The following is a 26997-nucleotide window of genomic DNA, read 5'->3' on the forward strand; positions in this document are numbered from 1 at the left end:
TCTGATCGGGATAGAAAATTTGATAGCCATTTTTGGCGTGCAGTATTTAGGAAATTGGATACTAAACTTAGCATGAGTACAGCGGATCATCCGCAAACAGATGGGCAAACTGAAAGGGTTAACCAAATTCTTGAAGATATGCTTAGGGCATATGTAAGTAAAAGGCAAACTAATTGGGAAGAGTATTTACCGATAGCAGAGTTTGCATATAACAGTGCCAAACACTCTTCCACTGGATATAGTCCATTTATGTTGATGTATGGGTTTCAGCCCAGAGCTCCTTTTGCAGTAGGACTACATAAGGAAAAGGTTCAGGCAACTAAAGACTTTTTGGAGGATATGAATAGTATGTTAAAATTTGCTCAAGAAAATATTAAAAAAAACTCAAAATCGAGCTAGAGCATATGCAGATCCTCACCGAAGAGACATCTCTTTTGAAGAAGGAGAATTGGTCTATCTTAAGGTGCCTGAACAAACTAAAACTATGAAAAAGGGACATTGTCCAAAGCTTTCACCAAGGTATTGTGGTCCTTTCATAATACTTAAAAGGGTGGGAGAATTGGCTTACAAGCTCCAACTACCTGCTGGTAGTAAAATACATCCAGTTTTTCATGTGAGCAAATTAAGGAATAAGCTGGGTGATTTGGATAATCTAATCTTAAATGATGACATTGAGGAGTTATTCTATGACCAATCTAATCCACATGAACCAGAAAAAATATTAAATGTTCGTAATAGACAAACGAGGAATACTATTTATCAAGAATGTTTGGTTAAGTGGAAAGATTGTTCAGAAGAAAGCTCAACATGGGAGCGAGTAAGTATTTTAAAGAAAAGGTTTCCCGATTTACAGTTAGACCTTCCAAGTATCGTTTTCGAGGACGAAACCGATTCTTAAGGGGAAGGAAATGTGACATTAAAAGTGATATTTAATGTCACATTAAGGTCATAAGTGTGGAATGTGACATTAAAAGGAATATTTAATGTTACATTAAGATAAATTTAGGGGAACATGCACGAGAAAGACCGTCCGGGCTCTTGGGCGCCCGAACGGGGTTAAGGGGAGCCTAGAGGTTAAGGGAGTCCAGAAATAGTAGGACTCCAGCAAGTTGACGGCTGGCAAAGAGATAAGCTTGAGGGCCAGCACTTATCTAGGCGTGGCTGGGAGGTGAAGAACACTCGTGCTTCCGTCAGTATTAAGAAATCTGTCTCCGTCACCTAACATTGCCCCTCCTTGACTTACGAACCATGAAGATCCCCACCTCTAGAGGTAGTGGAAACTCTCCGTGCTCCACAACTCTCAGGTAGGACCACAAGCCACTGCGGAAGAACTCCTGTGGTAACAGTGCTCCTGTCTCGGGAAAGTGTGATGGGTGGCAAAGGCAGATGAGCTAATGGTTGTGTGGGGAGGGCAAGACTACTGGTGCAAGATGGATGTAGGCATGTGTGGCTCATCACCTCCTATGGGAGGAGGGGGGGTGGGTCTAGGGGGGATCACCTGTACCGGGTGTGGATCAGGGGAGGTGGTGGGGGAAAAGAAGATTGAGGGATGGAGGACTGTGGAATACTCTGTCAGGTGGGTGCCGCTCGTCCTCCTGCTCCTTGCCGTCGAGGCTGTGTCTAAGGAGCTGGCTGCGGCTCCCCCCTGCCATCTCCCTCTCTATCGTCTCTGGACCCATGTGAAGCCATCAGCGTCCCACCTGCAGGCCTGTCGGCGATGCCGCCTTGGCTCTGAAACACGTGCAATCTACTACCTGATGTCCAAAGTCGTGAACAGTGCAAGCAGTGCCCTGGTTGCCCGATTACAATGACCTATTAGCTAAAGGAGAGACCTCCTGCCTCAATTTCCAGGAACTTTGGTATACACTTTGTGTCTTTCACAGCCACTCGTACCTTTGGGACTCCTACAACTGTCACTGCATCCGCGAAGGAGGCAGGAAGAACTGTGCCGAAGAGCCGTCCAAAGTCCTCCACTAACTGGTGGTACTCTACCGCCAATCCAGGGAAAAGTAAAGTGATTGGATGTTTGAGAAATCTCTTATGGAGCACAAACATCTCCACTGTGAAGCCGCTATACCAGGGAACCATGTGAATGACCCCCTTCGTGGAGGCATAGGCTGAGCTCTCCACTAACTCACGAGCTACATCCGCAAAGAAGTGGAACCATGAAGATCCCTTGGCCCATGAGGATTGCCTCCACGATATGCGTTGTGCCAATGCGCAGCGTGGAGTGGAGCCAATCCTGAAGCTGGGCCCTCGATGGGGAGTGTCCAACGACTTGACCAAAGATCGTTGTTTCTTTCAACTCCAACTTTGTGGCACGGACGGCTAAGTGTTGTTCCTCCGAGAGAATGATGCGCAAGGTGTTTGACTGGGGGGCACTCGCAGAATGCACCAGCATCTAACCAAAGGTTTCCATTGCGCGTCCCTACTAAGAAATGTGCCGATCACACTACTCAAACTGTCGAAGGAAGGAGGGGGGGGGGGGGGGGGGGGGGGGGGGGGGGGTGGTGGTGAGGAGGGGAGGGGAGGGGAGGATTTTCTGTTCGGTTTTCTGATGTTGATGGAAGCACTGGGTGCCATGAGAGATGTTTCCGAATTGGAGTGGCACGGGTGAGGGGCCTAGAGTTGCCAGTTGCATGGGACGGGGGATCACGCGAGAGTTGGGGGGGGGGGGGGGGGGGCAAAACGCCAGGTTGGGTCATCAGGAGACAGCGCAAGATTGGGGGAGGGCTGGGCATCAGAGCGGAGCCAGGGTGGGAGGGGTTGACGGGCGTGGGCAGCTCTGTGGGATGGCGCGATAGGCTGGTAGGGGGGGAGAGTACAGTGCGTTGCAGAAGGGGAACAAGCAGACAAAGCATTGGGTAGCAAGGGCGGCGCTGCAACAAGTCGCCGAGAGAGACAAGAGTAGCGGGAGATGTGGTGGCAATCAACGATGGCGGGCAACTGAGCTTTTTCCCGTATGCCATTCTAGAGCTTCATAGGTGTTGCACAACACTACTATGAGATAGAAGGCCAGCCCACCTAGAAGGACCCACATAGGGAGTAATGACTTACTTTTTCCAAAATCAGATCCCACAAGCACCACTAGTTCAGCAAAGACACAGCCACCCTATTAGACAGCACCTACCCCACACCAAGGAGTCACGCCGGACGGGGCAATCCTACTTTGTAAGGCACAACAACTTTGACCACCATGGCCACAATTTAAGGGACCACACCATAACCAGATCAGAGCCATCATTGCAAGGCACAAGAGATTTGCCTCTAGGCACATCGGCAAAGCAGCCCTAGACCACCTTATGACCCAAACCATGTGTTGACCTTGAGATCTAGAGAAACAACTGCAGTCTGTAGATATATTGTACATATAGTTCTTAGTTTTTTAGATACTAGTGTTGAACTAGGTTGCTGTTTTCTATTTTCCTAATGAGATGACATCAAACATGGATGTACTTTGGTTTTGTCTCATAGGCCACATTGGCCTTTTGTAGGCATTAATATATCTTTCTTTCTTCTTCTTCTTCTTCTTTTCCATAAAGATTGCTGAAATGATAAAATAATTAGATATACAAGAGGCCGTCTGGCCAGCATGCAAAAGCCATATTCACCACTACAAAAAACAAAACCCAAGAAATGTCAAAAGTGTGACAGCAGAAAAGAGAGAACTTGCTGAAGCCCTTGAACATTAAGAATATCCTGGACCATCAAGCGTGAACAATGATCAAAGTTGTGTGAATAATCTCTAACCATGGAGCAGCCACACCCCTCTTGAAGTGTAAATCAAGGTCAAAGAAAGAATTTGAAGGATAAAATGTTTTTCACTTTTCTTGCAGTCCTTGCAAGTTTCAGACACTAAGCTTCAGGCATTGAACAGGTTACTTTAGAGCCTTAGCTATGGCTTGGTGGGAATGATCAAGATTTCTCTAGATAAACAATGTGGCTGGCTATACCTCTCATTTGTTCTAGATATTGCCAACAATGTTTCGCTGTTGTTGAGAACTGATTTATGTCACTTACCATCAAATATTCCTGGGATTGGCACCCCTCTTCATGCTATCAAAATTTCAGCTCTATTCAGGAGTGATTTGTGCAACCTAACATGCTACTACAATTGTATAGTGCTGTGTCTAGGGATGCATATTTTGTTCTCTAAGTTGTCATTTTATGGCTCAGCTAAACAGTCAAAATCCTATGTATGAGAAAGTCTATATCAGTTTTGGCTCTAGAGGGGCTCTAGAGCTTGGATATGTGAGTGTGCAATGGAAGAAGGAATTCGAACACAGAGAAAGAAGATAATAGGAAGATGAAGGAAGAAAGAAATCTGCACTGGCTGAAATAAATGCTGAATACAAACAGATGGACTGGTCAGTCCCTGCACGCAGCCCAAGGCATCTGTGAGGGCACCAGACCCGGCCTGTAATGCTGACGACAGCAGCAGCACCAAAGACAGGGGAGTGTGCCCACAGCCACAAGAGCAGCCTGCAAAAGATGATAGCCAAAGTGTGGGAGGGGGTAGCTATAAATAGCTGGAAATCCCCAAAACTGGCTGACCAGCAAATAGGGGCCAAAATATGGCTGACCTGCTGCAAACAAAAATAGAACTGCATTTATTGTAGTCTGACTGCTGGAAAAAATGTCATAAATAGCGTCATGGCAGTCCGAACAGTGTGTGACTAATAGGAGATGAAATCCAATGGACAGGCATAAAACAAGAGAAATGCATACTAAAATGCTAGACGTCCCCATGTCTCCATCAAACTCTAACAAGAACTCACAACCGAGAGATGACAGACTGACAAGACTAAAAGTGACGGACTAACACCCCTCTCAAAACCTGGAAGTGTCTAGAGACCCAACAATTTCATGTCATGAGAAGCATAGAAGCCTTGGGTAAAGGCTTTGTGAAGAGATCCGCTACATTGTCCTCAGTAGGACAATAGGCCACCACTAACTCAAAATCCACAATCTACTCTTGAACATGGTAGTACTGAACCTCGATGTGCTTCGTGCAAGCATGAAACACAGGGTTCTTTGCCAAAGCGAGAGCACTTTGGTTGTCCACATGTAGCTCCATAGGTCTTGTCTGTGGAAAGCCAATCTCTACCAACAAATGATGGAGCCAAAGTGCCTCCATATCTATAGAAAAAAGGGCACGGTACTCAACCTCTGTAGATGAACACTAGGCTACTTCTTACTACTCCAAGAGATAGCTCCTGACCCAAGGGCATAACTAGTAGTGAACTGCCATGAGTCCACACCACCTGCCCAATCAAAGTCACTTCATCCTAAAAGAGTGGCACTCTTTCCATAGATGATCACGTAGGAGCGAGTCCCCTATAGGTAGTGCAAAATGCGCAAGGCGGCTCTCCAATGAGTCTAAGTAGAAGTCTTCATAAAAGAAGACACCAAAGCCACTACAAAAGAGATGTCTTGGATCGGCCAAATCGAAGAACCAACAAGGCAACTATAATGGATGGCATCACTAAGGGGATCTTCTATTGCCAAAAGCTTGGACTCTCGATCCATGGGGCATGAAATAGGCCGACAATCGACCATACCAAACTCTGAAAGAAGCTCGAAGATGTACCAATGTTGGGAGATAAAAATGCCTTGTGCCATCTAATAGATCTCCAACCCAAGGAAGAAGTGTAGAATCCCAAGATTTTTCATGTCAAACTACTAGCCCAATATTTGTCAAGTACAATCCACCTCCTATGTATTGCTTCCTACAATGATGAGGTCATCAACATACAAGATGACCAAGACGCACCTGTCCTCCACAACCTTGTAATAAAGGTTGGGGTCATGATCCAATTCATGAAAGAAACTGCCCAAGAAGAATCGATCAATCTGTTGATACCAAGCCCTAGGAGCTTGCTTCATGCCGTAAAGGGCCTTCCGCAACCTGTAAACAAGGTCCTCCTTTCCCTGCAAAAGAAAACCAAAAGGCTATGAGACATAAATCTCCTCCTCCAAGATGCCATTCAAAAAGGCTAACTTCCCATTCATCTAATATGGGCCAATGGCAATGGGTGGCCAAAGACAAAACAGCTCAAATAGTAGGCATCCGAGTTATCGGTGCAAAAGTTTCAAAATAATTCAAGCCTTTCCTCTAAGAAAATCCCTTGGCAACAAGCCATGCCTTATGCTTGTCCAAGGTCCCATCTACAAGATACTTGGTCTTGAAGACCCACTTCACACCAATCACCTTCTGCCTCTTCTGACGAGGAACCAACTCCCAGGTCTAGCTCCGCTCAATAGAATCAAGCTCAGCCTGCATAGCACTATGCCAAACTAACGAGCAAACAGTAGAAAACCAAGAAAAATCAATTCTTGCTTGCACCCAAATGCTATCATCTACACCCAAAAGCTGTCGCCTACAATCAGGGATGGTCGCCAAGGGCAAACAAACGTTAGAAAAGCAAAGGAAATCTGTGTTTTGCAGCCAGATGCTATAGCTTGGCCAAAAAGGCAGTCACCTTGGCAGCAAAGAAGACCAGAAGCAAGGGAGGGCAGTCGCCTAGTGCTTGGAAGACTGTGTTTGCAGCAAATGCAAATCTAGTGACAGTTGTTGGACAGTTTAGGGTGGTCTTTGCAATGAGAAGCTCCTCTATGATCTCTCATTAGGAGATGATACCATGTGAGAATACACAACAGAAGAAGGAACTCAAACACAAGGAAAGAAGACAGCAAGAAGATGAAGGAAGAAAGAAATCTGCACTAACTAAAATAAATATTGAATACAAACAGATGGACTAATCAGCCCTTGCACGGAGCCCTATGCATCTGTGAGGGCACCAAATCTGGCCTGTAATGATGGCTGCAGCAGCAGCAACACCGGAGACAAAGAAGTGTGCCCGCTGTCGGAGGAGCAGCTTGCAAAAGATGATAGCCAAAGTGTGGGAGGAGGCAGCTATAAATAGCTGGAAATCCCCAAAACTGGCCAACCAGTAAACAGGGGCCAAAATATGGCCGACCTGCTGCAAATGAAAATAGGACTGCATTCTGCTGGAAAAAATGCCATGAATAGTGTCACGGCAATCCAGACAGTGTGTGACTAAGAAGAGATAAAATCCGACGGACAGGCATAAGAATCAGGCCTAAAATAGGAGAAATGCATACTAAAATGCCAAAGCTGCCATGTCTCTGTCAGACTCTAACAGGAGCTCACAACCAAGAGATGACAAACTGACAACAATTTAAGTGATAGGCTAACAAGGTAGCCTACTTGAGTGTCACATGTTTTGAGAATATTAAGGGGATGAGCATGATTGACCTGCTAGTGATACACAAAATGTGACTTGGGGAAGACATACTGTGTTATATCAAGTAAACAGTAATTTTCAAACAGTACTGAACTCCTTGTAAGTTGTGGTCTCTCTGTGAACTCTCTTACTCAAGCACAAAATGCAGACTCTAAAACCGGGTTAAGTTCAAAAAACAACTCATCCATCATTGTATTAATTTGGGATTTATAGCAGTTTCCCACTCAATATTTTGTCTCGATGCAAGTTCTTTGGAGATTTCAGTAAGAACTGATAAACATTTAAGGTAAGCATTTGATGACAGTGTTTGCAATTTTGTCAAATAAATGGATGATGTATAGATAGGTGTCAATTTTCTGAGAAACCATGTAAGTGGAAAGCCGTGAAGCATGGATGACGGGATACCATATAAAGTGCACCTTTTTGTGTTAGCTCCTTGTCAACTGACCTCTTCAACAATATTGATAGACCTAGCCACAGCATCTTGCATTCCAGCTGCAATCTTTATAGCACTTTTATTATAAAACGAAGCTAACACCATGGTCATTGGTACTGTTGCCATAGTGAGCAAGGACAGTTGCCAGCTGTAATATAAACCCACACATATCCCAGCCACACATGTTGTCGTATACCTGAGAAACTTTCCAGTCTGTTACAAAGCACAAAATGACCATCAAAACATCTTCTATCATTTAAAGCTAGAGCAATACAGGTTTTTTAATGCTTACTAGTTCCAGACTGATGTCTTTGATATTATTGCAATTCAAAGTTTTTATATTGATGGATGATATAGATGTATGAATGCAATTTCAAGTTTTTATAGTCATGGCTAACTTTAAAATATATACCTTGAAACTGATTGCATCATAAATTGTAGTAATATCGCCAGAAATGTTTCTTAAAATTTCAGCTGTTTTTGATTGTGTGTCAAAGAAGCCAACATCTTGGTGTAGAACTGCATTTAAAAACCTGGATCTGAGTTGAAATGTTTGACGTTCCCCAGTAAGCATCCAACAGGTAGTCTCTGCCATGTTTAAACTTCAGTATCCCTCTGCCTCAACCACATTCAGAAATACTCTAACATAATGTGTCTATTTGCACAGAAAAGTGCAAGCAATATCAGTTTTGAAATAGTATTTTAGTTTGACTAGCTTATTGATTGTACTTGGATCTTTCAGATCATCATCCCAAAAGAAATAACAACAAAGAGATGTTCATAATGGATCAAGAATGCACCCCCCCCCCCCCCCCAAAAAAAAAGAAAAAAAAACTCCGCATTCAATAGTTCTACAGTGCTACACTGTGTAAATAGTTCAAGAAGTTTTTCCAAACGTGCATCATCAAACTCAAACTGCAAGAAAACTTTTCAAATTCTTTTAATGACAAGACTGGGTCATTTCCTATCCAAAAAGCCCTCATGAGCATAGTGAGATTCTGGCTTGGCATCAAACAGAGCAACACACTTCAAGTTGAGTTAATTGTGGTTAATAATGAAACTTCAGGATGTTAGAACAGGTCCATGCAGACATCATACCAGCCCACGAAGAAGCTAAAATTGTTGTTGAGATGGCAAACATTCCAAAGGCTAACTGCAACATGTTGAAAAAATAGCTTAGAATAGATTGACAAAAAACAATCCTATTTCTTTTTGTCTCCAAGAAGAGAAAACTATATTAAATGGCACCTCAGTGATAGTCAGCACCAAGTTAAATTTACAAATTACAAAATTGATCTACAAAAGAAATATATAAAATGATATTTGCTCATTGGCTTGCTCAAGGCAGAAATCTCCCATCACAATTGCAATTTTTAAAGATCAATTCACGTCATTATGGGACTCTTTCGTCGTACATAGAAAGTAAAGTAATAGTGGATTTTGTTCCTTTTTTACTTCAAAAAGACCATCCTAGACTAACAAATCACAACTCAATATAAATGTTAAGCCAAGAATTTCTCCTTTTTTTTCCAAGAGCAAGTATCTCTCATTTAAAGATATCGCTTTCTTATTTTGATGCTTACAATCCAAAGATCTGGCATCCCAAATAACAAAGCAATTTGAGTTCAATTTCCAGAAACTGACCACTTAAGCAATCTGATTTTCGAAAATTAGACCAATCATTATAAGCAAATTGGTGGAAGCCTATAATATCACTTGAAGATAAAAGAAAACGATTTCCAAGAACTTTAACAAACATTTGTCATCTCCAAAGTCTCTGATAGAGGATTTGCGTAGTAATAAAACAAGAATTTTGTCTTTGAACATCTGTGAGTGTGCATGCCAAAGTGACAATGCACTAAAAGAGAAAGAGACGACACAGAGAGAATGAATGCAAATGAACACAAAACCTGAGTGATGATGAGGAAATCAGGACTGCATACAGTGCTGAAGACGATGGACTGGGCCCCTGCATGAGTGCCAATGGAGGGCAGGATAAGTGAGGGTACCAGATGGAGAAGGAGAGAGGAGAGAGGAGAGAGAAGATCTAATGATAAGAAAGAGGAGACTGCAGAATATGCAGATGTGGCTAGACAGAAAACTGTGATGTAAGTGTCGTGACCACGAGCAACAGCAAAGGGAATACATGCAATGGACATGACAGTGGCAAGGAGCCTAAATAGGCAATAGCTGCCAGATAGCTGACGTGCTAATTGCAGGTCGGACCTTCTCTAATCCACCCAAACAGCCAACCTGCTAATTGCAGGTCACGGACCTTCTCTAATCCAGGCAAAGTGCCATCAAAAATGGCCTTCCTGCCTGCCATAATGGCTGAGTGCAGCACTAAATGCAAGAACTTGCTCATAAATGTGCTACCCTACCTGAACATGGCCAAAATGTATGAGAAAATGTAATATCTGCTGAGGGAGTGGCACATGGCATCCTGAACAGCAAGTGGGCAGGTCTAGGCAGTTAATGCACAGGTCTGAATGGCCTAAAGATGGCTGCAGGATGTCAAGATTGTGGGAGAGAAGGAAGGAGTCTCACTTGTAGCTTTCTTGCTTGCACAATGGGGGAATACACACAAGGGTGGAGGCTGAAAACAGTTTTCCTCTTCTTAGTTGTGTAAGCCAAAAGAACTCAAGTACAAAGAAATAGAGGAACCCTAGATATGGGTCTCAAAACCAAACTCAACTAACTAAGGTGGCATACTAATTGAGCCACGAACTAGAGTAGATAAGGATAGCTATCATGTAGCTATTATTCAGGGGTGGTGTACCAACCGCATCTGCAACTGACAAGTCGGTGACATAAATACACAACGGTCACCCTGGCGTATCACGAGTGGAGCTCGATATCTCAACACTCCCCCTCGAGCTCAATCCCAATTCCTGCACACCAAGCAGGTCTCTGAACTTGCGCAGCTTCTCTGCACCCAATGCCTTCGTGAATATGTCAGCTACCTGATCCTCTGTGCTGACATAAACTAGATCAATAAGACCTAGTAAAACCCTCTCTCGCACATAGTGATAATGCACCTCAATGTGCTTTGTTCTAGCATGATAGACTGGGTTATTTGCCAAGTGTATACTACTCATGTTGTCACAATAAATGACAACTGGCCCATCTGTAGACTGATGCATATCATAAAGTAGCTTATGCAACCAAGCTACCTCACATGCAGCCATTGCTGCACCCCTGTACTCAACCTCTGTGCTCGACAAGGCAACTGTAGGCTGTTTCTTGCTGCTCCAAGTAACTGCAGCACTCCCAAAAGAGAACACATATCCACTGGTAGATCGTCTATCAGAAATACTACCAGCCCAATCAGCATCAGTGTATCCATGCAACTTTATCTGAACCCCAGTCTCATAAAATAGTCCATACTGCAATGTGGACTTCACATACCTGAGTATGCGTCTAGCCGCATCCAAATGCGGTTTCCTTGGAGCCTGCATAAACTGACTTACCAATCCAACAGCATAGCTCAAATCTGGCCTGGTAATAGTTATATAAATCAAACTTCCTACTATGCGTTTGTACATAGTAGGGTCTTCTAGAAGCTCACCTGCATCTGTGCTCAACTTCACATTCTGCTCCAAAGGAACTGAAATAGGCTTACAGCCTGTCATCCCATATTTGGACAGCATGTCCAATCCATACTGCCTCTCCAAGAGCTGTATCCCACTTGGTGATCTAATCACCTCAATGCCCAAGAAATAACGCAACTCTCCCAAATCCTTCATCTCAAACTTCTGCTTCAATAGCATTTTCACATGAAGGATATCTTCATCACTGTCACCTGTCATAATCAAATCATCAACATAAATGACAAGTAGCATAATACCTTTCTCTGTTTTTCTCACATAAAGTGAGAAATCTGCCTTGGAAATCTGAAAGCCAATAGTGACAAGATACTATCCTATCTTGTCAGACCATGCTCTAGGTGCTTGCTTCAAGCCATACAAAGCTTTCTTCAACCTGCAAACAAACTCAGGATGAACAGCATGCACATAACCTGGTGGCTGCTCCATATAGACCTCTTCTTGCAAATCACCATGCAAGAAGGCATTCTTTATCTGATGTAAAGACCATCCCTTTGATGCAGCCATAGCAATGACTGCTCTTACGGTTGCCATCCTTGCAACCGGACTGAATGTTTCTTCATAGTCAATGCCATATGTTTGTGCATACCCCTTGACTACTAATCTTGCCTTGTATCTGTTCACAGAACCATCAGCATTGTGCTTCACCTTATAAACCCACTTACAACCAATTGCATTCTTACCTTTAGGCAAAGGTACCAATTCCCATGTAGCGTTTGCTTCCAAGGCATCCATTTCTTCATCCATGGCTTTCTCCCATTTTTCTTTTCCCATGGCTTGCTCAAAAGAAGTGGGTTCTGGTTCCTGTATCACCTTGACCATATATGCATAGTGAATGGCTGTAAATCCATCATATTTCAGCCTATCCACAGGATACCTAACTCTGGTAGACCTGCGCAAAGTGGGTTCACTCCCAGGTGCTCTCAAAACATCCCTGGTCTTCCTTACTCCAGGTGTAACAATAAAAGGAATACCCAACTCATCATCAATGCTCTGTTCTGAGCCACTGGATTCACCATCCACATAAGAGTGACCTGCATTCACATCAAACATGGGCTGATCAACCTTCTCTTTTCCTTTTCGTGATACCTGCATACCACTATCTGCATTACTTTGAGAAGATTCTCCTGATCTCAATCTGCCTGTCCATGGCGAAGAATGTGAACCACTGCTAGAGGACGCTCCAGGTCCACTAATATTTTGTGACTGCTGCTGTGAATTCTGTGCAGCATTACCATTTTGTGCATCTACATCATCAATCACATTTACTGGTTTATACCAGCTACTCATCTCATCAAAAACAACATCTCTGCTCACTGTAAACTTACGAGTAGAAGGGTTATAGCATCTATACCCTTTTTGCTGCAGAGAGTAACTAATAAAGATGCACTTCTCAGCTTTTGGATCCAACTTGGATCTCAACTCATCTGACACATGTACATAGGCAATGCAACCAAAAATTTTCAAATGAGAAATATCTGGTTTCCTACCAGTATACCTCTCCTCTGGAGTCATTCCATGTATTGCTGCAGTGGGAGTCCTGTTCATTATGTAGACTGCTGTAGCAATTGCTTCAGCCCAATAAAAATCTGGCAAGTCTTTTTCATTGAGCATGGCACGAGATACCTCTCCAATATGCCTGTTTTTCCTTTCTGCAATTCCATTTTGTTGTGGGGTATAACTGCATGAATATTGCTGCTTTATGCCATGCTCCTGCAAGAACTTTGCAAACTCATTTGAGAGGTACTCTCCCCCTCCATCTGACCTCAGGCATTTTATTTGCAAACCTGTTTCTTTTTCAATCATAGCTTTAAGGGTTTTGAAATGCCCAAAAACTTCACTTTTCTTTTTCATAAAATACACCCAAACTTTTCTGCTATAGTCATCAATAAAAGTGACAAAATAATGACAACCTCCAAGAGATGCAGCTTTAGTAGTCCACACATCAGAGTGGATTAATTCCAATGGCTTCTCACTCTCTTGAACATGTCTAGGAAATGGTTTCCTTGCCTGTTTTCCAAACTGACAGGCTTCACATACCTTATGCATTTCTGCAACCTTGAATTTCGGCAAACCTGCAACAATATTTTGGGCCTGCATTGATTTAAGTCGCTGTACATTAACATGACCAATGCGTTTATGCCAGATATCAATATCTGCAACTACACCGGTCCCATGTGCAAACATTGCTGCACTCAATTCAGACATGTCTGCATCCAATGTAAACATTCTGCCCTTCTTCTTTCCTTTTGCTATCAAGCGATCTTTATTTTTCATATCCTCAACAAAGCATCCATGAGAATTAAATCTGACCTGCAAGCCCTGCTCAACCATTTGACCAACAGAAACCAGATTCTTGGTGATATTCGGGACATGAAATACATCGGACAGGTATTTCTTTTTCCCATCCTGCATAGACAAGGGAATTTTTCCAATCTGCACAATAGGATGTGCAGTATCATCACCAGTCTCCACAAATCCTGGTTTTTCCATTTTTCTTGCATCCTCCATCCATTCTGCATGACCTGTCATGTGGTTTGATGCACCTGAGTCAACATACCATACATCATTACTTTATTCTGCACTTGTCACAGAATTGTTCATGTGCTGCACCATAAACAAGTGCTCATTTCTGTCATCACCCTGTCTACTAGAAGATGCATAATTTCCTTGTTGCAGTTTTCCATTCATGATGTCATTCTGCTTTTTATAGCAATCTTTAGCCATATGACCCATTTTACCACAATAGTAGCATTCAACATTACTGTTTGCATTTTGGCCTCTTTGCCATCCACCACGACCTCTTTGGCTCCCCCTGCCTCTAGAGTTACCACGTCCTCCTCCATAGGACTGGTTTTCTTGAGTTTGCTGCATATTCTGATTTCTACCACGGCCTCCATATCGGCCTCCTCTACCTCTGCCTCTACCTCTTCCAGCATTTGAGTAGAAGACAGCTTCTTTTGAAGTTCCTCCTGAAGAAGATGCACCACCATTTCTCTGCTCCTCAGAAATTATAAGAGCAATCAACTCCTCAAAATCAGGAAATCTTTCACGGACGAAAATGGATGTCCGAAACTGCGCATAATCCTTTCCTAGACCATTCAAGGTCACAGAAACTAAATCACCATCTTCCACTGGCGACCCAATGGAAGTAAGTGCATCTGCAATCTTCTTCACCTTCATGTGGTAGTCATTGATGCTCATATTTTCTCTTTGCACATTGTGCAACTCTTGCTTGAGCTGCATTTTCCTGGCTTGCGTATTTGTGCTATACATCTTTGACAGAGTATCCCATGCCTCCTTTGGCGTACTTGCATCCTGAATATGCACAATCATAGAGTCTGAAATACTGATAGATAGCCAGTACATAACTTTCCTGGCTCTCTCATGCTATGCTTTAAATGCCTGCATTTGCTGTTGATTGGGAACATAAGGAAGAACTGGTTCTTCTTCATTTCCTGCAACAAATTCCCAATATCCTTTTCTCATAAGGAAATTCGTCATTCTAAACTTCCATGCCTGGAAGTTGTTCTTGTCAAGCTTTTCAGTGACAATCTGTGAGAGAGAATCAGACGCCATTACAGAACACTGCAAAAAATTCTGTCACTGCAAACAACACAGCTTCAGCCTCACAAAGGCAAATCTGCAAGATTGACGAAAGTGGTATTTGACCACACAATCACTTCCTAGTGACGATTTTGCATCAACAGGCAATAGGGATGATTCTGTAACTCCCAATGTCTCTGCGCACAAGCATACGATGCAATTTCTACAGAAACTTTTCACCGACCTGTAGAACAGTGACTGCACAGCATAAAACTGGGCCTTTTCCTGAGTGCGTGCAGAAAACTTCCGCCTCCAAAACAGGCCCCGAAATAGCCTCAAATCAAAAAAACAAGGTCGCCGCATAAACTACTCTCTTGCTTCACCGCGAAGGGCGTCTCAACCTGAGACAATGCACTCCTGCAATTTCCGGCTGTGCTACCTGCAGAGATCTGCTCCCAAAACAGAAAATGAAAGCAACACTGCTCCTCTTACCAGAACACCGCGAGCTTGGCTTGCTTTCTTGAGCTCCTTACCACGAACAAGGCTCTGATACCATGTCAAGATTGTGGGAGAGAAGGAAGGAGTCTCACTTGTAGCTTTCTTGCTTGCACAATGGGGGAATACACACAAGGGTGGAGGCTGAAAACAGTTTTCCTCTTCTTAGTTGTGTAAGCCAAAAGAACTCAAGTACAAAGAAATAGAGGAACCCTAGATATGGGTCTCAAAACCAAACTCAACTAACTAAGGTGGCATACTAATTGAGCCACGAACTAGAGTAGATAAGGATAGCTATCATGTAGCTATTATTCAGGGGTGGTGTACCAACCGCATCTGCAACTGACAAGTCGGTGACATAAATACACAACAGTCACCCTGGCGTATCACGAGTGGAGCTCGATATCTCAACACAGGATTATGCCCACAGAAATGGCATGCCTCCAGATACTCCTAAGGCAAGCAAAAGATTGAGGCTCAAAACCAGGAGACGGACACAAACAGTGAGAGAAAATCACATGACCACTATCAACCTCTACTTTAGGCCTCATGCCATCTAACATATATACCTCCCAATGTAGTAGGTGGACTGGCAACTCACCACCGACCAGCATTACATCCATGGACCAGTCACCACCTCTAAGCCAAGCAGGTTCAAATAGCTCTTGAGCCACTCGTTTACATACTTGCATTCAGTATGACACACACATACCAATTACCATGTTATTCTTCAGCCAGCACACAAGGATTACCCATAAGGAGTATTATGTGATGTCCCTGTTTCTCCTATCACAGGTTGCCTAGTGCATTTTTCCTTCCTCCTTGCATGAGTGTATAGCACTTCATTATGTTATGCTTGACTACCAGTAAGATGTACCGTCCCTAACTTTTTGGCCTTTTTGTTCTACACCTGCTATTCAAAATCAGCAATGAATGAGGGCTGAACTAGTTATTTACCTTTATTATTGCCAGGCTTTGCAAGGGGAGCATTTGTGGGTAAGCCTACATGACGACCATTATCATGCATCCCAAAACTATCAACCAAATCAGGGTGCCAACATTATTGGAAGGGCATTCTGCCATAAAGTATCCCAATTGCCCACAAGAAAAACAATGGCCAGCAAACATACCCCTTCAACCTGAATCTCAAAGAATGCATACCCTTGGAATTAAGCTGCAGCCAGTTAGGATGCCTCTTGGTAGTATCCCAAAGCATGCAAAGTCAATTTGCATCCATGGAATGCACACTGGGAAACCCAAAACCTTTCCAATGGCAGTCATAGCATCTGGCAAAAATGGCCAATACACTGCTGAGCAGCCTTCAACCTCCACCCCAATAGGACATTCTTGTTTAAGAAGCTTCTAAACATCAGCCATAGGTCTCAATGGCACCATCTTAACCAATCGGCGGTTAAAGAACAATAGGGATTTAGTTAGAAGAAACATGCATTGTTCAGCTGTCTTCAACGGTACCTCATAGAAGCCACGAGGTCCTACAAATATTCTGTCAACATGTTCTTGTTGCTTGACATGAAATCATTGCTTAATCCACGAAAGCAAGGGAATACAGGCAGTGCAAAACAACATAACACCCTTTTATGAGAAGATACAAAGGATTTCAACACCTTCTTGTTCCTCCTTATCAAAACAATTGCACAGTATTATAGTTGTGCTCCATATACTCCACACGTAAGGTGTTAGCAGATGCACCCAATCTTGTTCCTAGGACACGTCAGACTGACTTGCAACTTGAGCATAAGACAAGATTTGAAGCATTTGTGACAGCAACGTGGCTGACATCTGTATCAAGGCATCATCCATATGTTTACTACATCTCATTATTGGATCAGGGGAACCATCTGCTTCACTCCACAAATTAGTAAATGAACTCTATATTGATGCCCAAAGCCATTCATCTTGCACAGTGTGTTGCGGATTGAAAAACGGCCTGCATCACAAGCTAAAACCCCAGGTCCAAATTGGCAAAAAGCATCCCTAAAAACAGCAGAATTATGGAGCCATCAATCTTGAACTGCAGCTGACAATGCCGGTACATGGAAAGTAGCAAAAACCTGTCAAGTAGTTGTCCTGTGTAATGCTTGAAGAGTACATGGATCGAATAGAAGGAATTGAAGCACAAAGGAAGCCTGCCCAAAAATTGTGCAAAGGAAGTAATGTGTTGTCTAAGCATATCAAACTGCAGAGGAAAGTGATCAGATAAAGCATATTGCGACAATAAGCCCACGGCTGATGGGCAAAGCCAAGACAAGAGATCCTATTTGAGAGCAATCAGTGCAAAATCATCCCAAGCATGGCTCTTTGGTGCATCAATCGCTAAGTGTTCAGAGGTAGACTGTGAAGGGTCAACACACATATTAAAGTCACCCATGAGAGCCAAGGGACATGCTTGCTTTCATGTGAGCCCGTAAGTCGCGTCGGTTCAAGGGATCATTCAGTGCATAGATCTTGACCAATCATAAAACCTCGCCTTCAAACATAATTTCAATTACCTAGAACCAGCCAAATATATCGTTTTGAACAAGAACTGGCTAAATCTTTCATGAATAACCATGAGGACGCCAAAGTAATGCATGGCAATACCCCAGCATAAAACAATTGGGACCCATGGCATTCAACAATTCTACCTACTTCCCTATGAATCTTATGCTCAACAACACATAATTCATCCCATTTATTCTCATGCAAAATATGCCACATATCATGCAATTTGCTACGACAACAAATCCTGCGCACATTCCAAGTGGCTATCTTCATGGGTTAGCAAAAGAACATCAATTTCAAGGCCAATCATGCCTCGACTTAAGTTTTTTTGCCAATGCCTCAAAAATCCCATCATCTAAGAAATTAGCCAAAGGCATTCTTCCAATAACGCTCAAGACCTAGATGAAGGGGGATTATCCTCATGTTTAGTAGCCAAGCACAGGTATGAGCGATCCTATGGTGTGATTACCTTACCTTACTTACCAAAAGCAAGACATGCAAGTGGGTCTCATGATCACTCCATATGAGCTCGCAAATGTACTAGAGACTTAGAACCAAAAGGAATCATAGCAAGTGCACTTAACACATGCAGAGATCTATCCTTTCGACGCACATATGTACAGAAGGAATCCTCAACACGTGCCAATGGACCAACCAGCTACTAAACATTGACCTTGCCTTTCTTATTTGAACTTCAATCTAGCCTGTCTCATTAGGAACTGAAGATAGCACTAGTTGCTCGCCCTTGTCAAAAACTATTTGTATAGGCCGTTCATCAATGATTGATGTATCAACCATCATACCAAATTCCAATGTCCACAATATGATCAGCACTTGCATCTTTCTTTTCTAGTCACTCTACCATGAAGTGGCCAAGCTTGCTACAAGAGAAGTAACCTGCAAAGGTAGTCTGAACCATAGAAAATTTATACCATTGCAATTAAGTCTAACCAATTAGGCCTCTTCCAAGCAATGCCCCACAACATGCACAAGCGATTCCTATTGGCCGCCCTCATACCTGGAGGAACCAAAACAGTGCCAATGGTTACCATTGCCTCCTTTAACAAAGATCAATAAACTGATGCACGCAATTTTCAACCTCAACCCATACTAGATGTTCCTATTTGAGCAAACATTGAAAATCAGTCATGGCTCTCCATGGCACCATATGCACCACTTGTCTAAAAAATAAGAGAGGCAACCAGCCTAAAAGATCATCCCTCTTCTTCCCCGATCTCAACATGACCCCATAGAAGCCCCAATAATCCACAAATATCTATTCTACACAATCCCCCTACAAGATGGATGTCATCCACTGGCAAATACAAGAAAGCACCAAAATTTTGCTAGTAAAAAAGAGAATGACTCCATGCTCGTAAAAAGTAGAAAAGGAGCAAAATGCCCTCTGCGTGTCCACATGGATATCCAAAGCATCCGCAGTGTGGGAGCTTTCACTCAACCGCCAAGACCCACGGACCGCTTATTGTTTCAAGCGTTCCAAGCCGAGCACTAATGGCTACCTCTCACATAACCGACACGCCACCGATACCTACGAGTGTAGTGAGCTTACCTTCGTGCCGCTCGAGTTACCTCCTCTCCCGCGCACTCCGGTAGCTCCATGATCCAAGTGCAAGCTTCAAGCAAGCTCGATCCTCCCACTCCAAGCTCCAAGCTCCATTGCCGCGAGCAAGAGAAGAGAAAAGAAGAGAAGAAGAGAGGAGAAGATGGAGAGCTTCTCCACCCCATGGTCCCTCACCCTCACACACTCACTCTCTTACACTCTCACAGTCCCTCTCTCAAGCACAAGCTCAAGCAAGCAAGAACAAGAAGAAGAAGAAGAAGAGGAGAGCTACTTTTGGCCACACACAAAAATGAGCTTCTCATTCACTTTTCAACTTTATATACAAAACCCTAAATCCCTTTTGGGCGGTCATCCCCTTTTCCCCTTTTTTACATGGCCGGCCGTAGCCTAGGCCATTTTTCCCATTGTCCTTCTATCTTCCTAGCTTCCTTTCCACCGCCCGTCTACATTTACAAATTGCACGGGTGAGAGCCCGGCACTACTTGAATTAAACCATAATGCGCTTGCACTCTTTTACAAAAGTTTTGACTTGCGTTTTTCCTTGTGCGCCTTTCTCCCTTATTTAGGACTCTTCTCCTTATGCATCTTTGTCTTCCCTTTCTCTTTGCCTTGGCCTTTGTCTTTGTCTTCTGCTTTAGCTTTTCCGGATTTTCCACCTTCGTTTGTTTGAGGGTTAACATTATCCCCCTCCTAGACGAGTGCCAGTCCCATGACACTCACCGTCGTAGGTAGCAGGCTATAGCATGCACCGAAGACGTGGGTGACAAGGACACCTGTGGTTTCCGTGGAGGAGTATTGGTAGTGGTGTGAAAGAAGGTCCTAGGGACCTGTTGGTGGCCGAGGTGGCAGGTGGAAGGTTGTTGGAGGTGGTGGTAGGGCTATTCTGTGTTGGGGATTGCATTGATGGCCAGCCCAAGTGTAGGTTTGTTGGAGATGCGGCACGTGACGATTCTTTGCGGGCTTGTCGGATGGTAAGGGATAAGCATTCAGAGGTGGGTGTCGCTAAAGAGCGATTGAAATATCATTGGAGGCTTCAATACCTGCAATTTGAAAACATCTTGTGTGGTCTCTCCCTAAGGGATAGTGCTAATCTTCTTATCGTGCACAAGACATTTTTTATTAGTTTGGGAGACAGGTCGAACTCTAAGCAAGCTGAGAGTATTGTCCTGCACTTGAGGACCCAAACTGTGTATATACTTTGGTGCAGATACTATGTAAGTGCTCGTGCATAACTAGATATTACGTAGTTAGAAGACCGCGGGCTAGTTTCTCGTAACAATGTGTTGATGTGGCAAAGTTGTCCATGTTGAGAATAAGTTCACGTGAAGGTATATGAGACATCCTTTGCATTGTGACTGCACAACGGAGCATAATTGAATACAGGGACACCGCACTTTCGGTCTGGAAGCTATTGGGCTTGCTTGATGAGGACGGTGTACATTTCATGGCCAATCGTGTGGTGCTTACCACAATTGATTGCAATGGTATTAAGGCAGAGTGCAAGAGGGAATTATGCAAGTGGGTCAGGGTGACAGGTCTAACCATAGGCGAGACAAGCTCCCTAGGTATGTCCTGCCCTTGATGTGCCCTAAACAATTGTGGATGATGCTATAGGGCTAGGGGACTAGGGACGGAGCCAGTCGATCAAGGTCACTGGACGTACCCAATTTGAGGACCCCTAGGTGCTGTGCTGTGATTGTGGGTGGTTCTTTTCTTTTCGTTCGTTTCTTTTCTTTTCTTTTCTTTTCTTTTCTTTTCTTTTTTCTTTTTTGTTTCTTTTTCTTGTGTTTTTTTCTTTCTTTCTTTCTTTCTTTCTTTTTTTTTTGGGACTTGCCTGAGTACAACCATTACAATATGTTAAGGCTATCAGCCTTTCAATGGGTTGGAAAATGTCAAGCTTCAAAGACTCAGGAAATTGATATTACAGTGATGATTATGCCCTAGCCTCGTTATTAGAGAAGCAGTTGTTGAGATGGGGAGATACACTTAAGATATTGCAAATCTCCTTGCGACACATGCGATGTTGATACGATTGAGATAACGACTATCGTGAGCCAACTATAGAGCTTGACCCAGAAAGAGAGCGTGGCCCATGAATGTGCGTTGGTCCATGCGATGTGGGTGGTCGGCAAGGGTGATTTTTGCTTTCGGCAGCGTGGCTTTGTCGCGGCTCTTTGTGGGTTCAATGGTCTTGCGGTGATCAGGCATTGAACACTTTCACACAAGAACCTGTATTATCCTACATCCACTTGTCACTTCGTGAGAATATATGCTCGCTTGTGTTAAATACATCAAACAAATGCAATCACGTTAAGACATAATTTTTCAGAATTCTATGATGTCTATTGGGATGCCTATTTCCTTGCTTGTTAAGGTTGCATACAGTAACGAGAGGTAACGGGAATGTGTACAAGTGGGGATCTTGCCCCTTTACTCATCAAAAAACAAAATGTCCTGGCATGCTAAATTGTCGAGCTACTTGTACATCAAAGGGGTTTAGTCGATAGGTACGAGGCGGGGTGAGTCCGGTTGGCTAGACGACCGGGGCGGTGCTAGTGCGGGGCTCCCATGAGGCTAGACAGGGAACATGTCAGCCGGGACATGAATGGTATAGTCCCGGGCCGCTACCGTTTCCAAAATGTCTTTAAACAATTTATTAAATTCTGCCCTATCCCTGGCCGCCTTGTCACTTCGTGAGCACCTGGTGCCCGAGCGTGCGTTGGGGGTCTATGCAACTGGCGTTGCCACATTTTGTGTGCCTCCTAGAGCGTCTGCTCCCTTGACCCGCGGATTCTTCGGCCTTCATCCGGGGCGGTGTCGCTTGGGGCCGCGTTTCTTGGCGTACCTTTTAAGAGTGGGCACGTAGCGCACTGGCGGAGAAGCGTGTGCTGCATGTTCCCGTCGACTGCGAAGAGCGTCCTTGCAAGCTAGTTGCCCTTGGTTCTCCATGCTTTCCTCGCAGGGGGACCTGTAAGATGCGAATCAAGGATTAGGATTTGTTACATGATAAGACCATTCATATGTAAGGGATTATAGTGCGGGTTATTAAGCACATAGGACGAGGAGGGAAGGGGTAGGGCATGCAGTGCTTGTTGTAGAGGGATGACCCCCGTGATGTATATTTAGCCTCCTGCCACCATTAGCACACCTTGGTTCACGCCGAGTTACATCGGCTGGCGGTCATGGGTTTAGGCAGGGCTCCTCCTCGGAAGGATAGACCAGAAAGGGGGAAAGGTGTATAGAAACAGACGGTACCCCATCTACACCATCAGAGTCGTTGGTCAAGGCTTCCTATGGTGGTAATGAGGGTTGCATGCCCTTCACTTGGAGGTGGGAATGGTCACACAACTTTTAAAAGTGTGATGAGAGGACCTGAGGAGCTTAGCCTGTCAAACCCAACTCTTCTCCCTGCGCTTGACTATCATTGCTTGTGTGTATTGATAGTATCTATACAGGGTGACACAAAAATCATTGTTTATATATACATCTATATATATACATATATGAATCCATGTCACCTCACGAGGATAGAAACCAATTGTAGAACTCGGGATTGTACTGGAGCGTGGCACATGCATCTAGTATTCGTGGCAGCTTACTCAATACCGATAGATATTTTGCCACATCGAGTAGCATGGAACCTTGTCGGAGTCTACTGGCAATATGTAACTCCTCCTCATTGAGAACCTTATTAAATAGAGCGTTCTCTTGGCTAGTTTCAACTAAGTCCGTACCCCGAATAGCAGTCAGCACTCGAAGGGAAGTTGGTGCTACATAGGTTGAGTCTCTTTGAGACCGCCATTTGGCCAATCGCTCCTCTGAGACTGTCATGATCTGGGCTCCTAGTTCGGCCATTGCAACGCGATTTTCACACCAATGTTGTTCACATTGACTCTGGCTTGCTGACAGTCGCTTTAGTTACTCTAGGTCTACGAGATTTGGTTGGCAGAGCACTTCATTGAACGTGACGGTTAAGCACAGTTCGTCGGCTTCCTCGTCAGAGATGAGTCGCATGCGTTCATGCAGGAGCCTGTCATAGTGCTCGTTAAGATGTTCCTGCTCTTCCCAAGATAAAGGGAAGGGCAAGTAATCTCCAAGCTGCTCCTTGGGGATTGTGCCCATGTCCGCAAGGACGTAAACACATGCAAACACCTTGAGCTTAGCATCCAACTCAGTTAAGCATTCTGCGACACTTCTATGTTTAACGAGGGCTTGCTCGGTTGCTATTTCATGCAAGGTTCTAGGAGTTTGCCTAGGCTTTAGCATAGCTGGGGGTTCAGGCCTGTATAAGCAAGATTGGTCAACGCTAGGATTGCTCATGCTCTTGGTGTTTCCTTGTTTCTCTTGAGGCTTCGTTATTGCGCCATAGTTCCCCTTGGGTGTGACTAGTATGACCTTGTCACCCTGTTGTAACAGTGTTGTATCCACTCTTGATTGATCAATGTGAGTTCTATTGTCAGTGAATAGAGTGTTGCAAGCAACTGTTGATGGCAACGGTTGCTTTGGTTTTTCAGAGCACACGATTGTGTCTGAGGGTTCACCGCTATTAGGAGAGGCATTAATGGGTTCATTGGTGGATGGACTCGATACTTTATTCATCAGCTCTCCAGCGCTTTTCGTCTCAATGTTCTTGGGGTCCACAACCACCTACAATTGCTGTTGTTTTCGTTGTTTTCTCCTTTGTTTCCTGGTCCGTGAGGGTGCATCTCTCGTCAACTCAGGATTCTGAACTAGGCCAACCGGTGATGTGCTTGGTTGGGCCTCAGCATTTCCCTTCTCTAGTGTGTCCTCATGGGACGCAGCTATGGCCTGCTGAATAGCCTTGTCCGGTTGTGAGGATACAACTGCCTCCCTTTTTGGAGAGTCTAGCTCTTTAGCCAACTCCCTTGTGTTTAACTCCTCCGGCCTAGGCTTTAGGCACTTTGAAAGTACTGGAGTTGTCGAGGAAGTTGGTTGCGACACCTCCTCCACAAGTAAACTACTAAGGACACGTTCCACACAGGGCATTGTCACGGCCAAGGGCTGTGACTATTGTGATCCCTAATTGGAAGTAGTAGCAGCTAGTTTAGTGGGCTGGCTACCCTTGGTGGATTGCGGTGTCAGGTCCCTAGGGCGATCGGAAGTGGTCGCATCCTCTATTGCCCTTTGGGCGTCGTCAGTGTAAATCGGGCATGAGTTGATCTGGTCACATTGGGTTGCACAGGCATATCCTTGGGCCGAGAGCTACGGCTAGTGTCATGTCCCCCCTCTTGGATATTTGGAAGCCTCGATGGAGATAGAGATTGGGAGTGAGCAGCCGCCATTGACGACCACTATTGTGCTTCCTGTGTCCGTTTGGAAAAAGAGGATGTAGGAGATCTAGGACTCTTGGATGGACTTGGCACTGGCTGAATGATTTGCTCGTGGCTGTTAGATAATTTTGCTATTTGCTCTGTTGAGCATTTACCCTTGCCATGAGCAATGTTGTGCCTAGGATGCCTGCTATCCTCTTGGGGAATCAAAGGCTCCTTGGGCACTAGTGACTTTTGCATATCCTCAACGATTACACCTGATGTCTGCTTGTCAAGCATGCTAGGCTAAGGATCTACCCTCCAATTGGTCCCATTGGGTTTCTTGATTTCGACCATGAGGGGCTCGATCACTCCACTGTTTTTGACTTGAGCCTTGGTTTTTCGTTTAGATCTCCTCCTACGCTTCTTTGCTCTTGATGCGATCTGGCCTTTAGCTGATGGAGGCGGTTTAGCAAGGGATTTTGGTACCCAAATCCATCGGTTACCTGCGTAGTACCCTTGAGCACGTAGCAACGCTTTGGATATCCATCGCGGCGTTGTGCTAACCCTCCATCGATCCTTGCGTCTATAAGGCTTGGACTTCTTTTGGGGTCTTCTACGATATTTGTAAGTCCAAAGCCTGCCCTCAGCATTGTCTCTTGACCTTCTTTTTTCAAGCTTGGCCTCACTCACTGGTTCTCATTGTTCGACCTGTGCTTGTATCAGTTTTTCCAACAAGTCCTTGCTCTCGTTAGTAGGCTTTACTATTACGTCAGCACATTCCTTGCCTTTCCCTTGAGGTTTGATGAAGTCACCCTTGCTAAAGGTTTGACTATCCTCACACCCGGTAGTGTCAGGTGTATCCTCTGAGCTACGTAGTCAGCCTCACACTTGGTCTCCCTTTTGAAGGGTCTTCCTAGGAGGGTTTCTTTCCCGCAGCTAGCACTATTTGGAGGAACATGAAATGGCTCACGTTAAATATCGGCCTGCTATGGGCTATTGCCCGTAGACAGGCCACGTGTCGGTGACCCTGTACTTTTTAGGGGTCACATTTCTTTTTTGAATATATATATCTAACAAATTTACTTATTTTCAACTAACGCGCATGGGTGAGATGGTAGGGTGCACGTCTGCTAGCCAGAGGACATAGATTCGATTCCTGACAGCAACGCATTAAATTTTTGACCCAAAAGGAGGGCTCTTCATTATCACCGGGTGCCACATCACCAGGCAGGCCGATATTTAACGTGAGCCACATGAAATAGAATAGGCAAGCTTTCCGTTTCAATTGTCGCAAGGATTTTGCACTTTCCTATGAGTGCTTGTGGGTGTTCCCCATAAGGGCTAAGAGTTGCACTAGTCGGTGTGAGCTCTGGTTGGCCTAGTAGGGTCCATGATTCATAGGTCAAGACGTTAAAATCTGCTCCTTCATCAATCAGAGCATCAATAGCATGCTCTCTTTTCGCGGTGAGTTTGACCCTAAGATAAGCAAGTGGTACTATGTCTTCATCGTCCGGGTCCTAGCTTGTAAATTTAAGCCTTCTGACAAATGCCCTTGAGTTCCCACTTGCATGACCAGACGTGGATTCTCCACCAATGTCTTGGGTTGTTTGTGCAGTGTTGCTCAAGGTACATCTCTCGTCAAGAGTGTCATGTCTAGTCATCTTGGCATTTGTAGCTTACTGATGTTGCATTTCGCTCTGACTAGACATGGTATAAACACAATGTCTTTGTGTTCTCGTGGTGTGGCCTTTTTGCCCTTGATGGCTAGATTGGCCCATTAACGTTCTAGGGTCTCTGTTTCTCTCTATTCGGGTATGGGCTTTTAGTTGCTCTTTTGCAAGCGAGAATCCATGCTCGTGTAGAGCCATTACTACACTAGGGTCCAATTTGGAGGACCTGTCATGGCGCGTGGTTTCCCTCCAACCTACTTGGGGGAGGTGTGGAGGGGACAGAACCCCCTCTGCGGGGTCCGGGGGGGGGGGGGGGTAGTCCCCTCCAGCCCGCAGGGCCGTTACGGTAAAAGCCATGCACAATTTGAAGGACCGTTTATAACCAATTTTTGAACTACGTACTCTAAATTTTAGCCCAGTGATGGATCTGTGATGTGCCTTTAGCTCTACGTAGCCCTTGGGGTCAATCTCGAGGTTTAGATGTGTCAAAATTTGTGTTCTAGATGCCTGTCCGATTTTGACAGTTTTTTGTCCGATTTTCAGATGTCCGATTTTCAGGAGTCCGATTATCAGAATCGGACGTCCAATTTTGGGTTGGTCCGATCGGCCCAGTGGTCCAA

General features: G+C 44.4%; 1 protein-coding gene across 2 annotated transcripts in view; it reads right to left on the bottom strand.

The window, feature by feature from the left end:
- LOC148020972 (ABC transporter B family member 19-like) overlaps nucleotides 1-26997 on the bottom strand; it is a 174099-nt gene that overhangs the window by 140835 nt on the left and 6267 nt on the right. Inside the window, exons 2-4 of one of the 2 annotated variants that reach the window (XM_087698809.1) lie at nucleotides 8803-8857; nucleotides 8117-8292; nucleotides 7717-7917 (exon numbers count right to left, since the gene is read on the bottom strand). In XM_087698809.1, the coding sequence (XP_087554935.1) occupies nucleotides 7717-7917; nucleotides 8117-8292; nucleotides 8803-8857 (432 nt within the window). Of the gene's footprint in view, nucleotides 1-7673; nucleotides 7918-8116; nucleotides 8293-8802; nucleotides 8858-26997 lie in introns of those variants that run through there. The other variant, XM_087698810.1, reaches the window with a different exon arrangement.

Source organism: Lygodium microphyllum, chromosome 18 (genome assembly GCF_053477565.2).
Source record: "Lygodium microphyllum isolate KBCC chromosome 18, Lygodium_microphyllum_v1.1.10, whole genome shotgun sequence".
Taxonomy (NCBI): domain Eukaryota; kingdom Viridiplantae; phylum Streptophyta; class Polypodiopsida; order Schizaeales; family Lygodiaceae; genus Lygodium; species Lygodium microphyllum.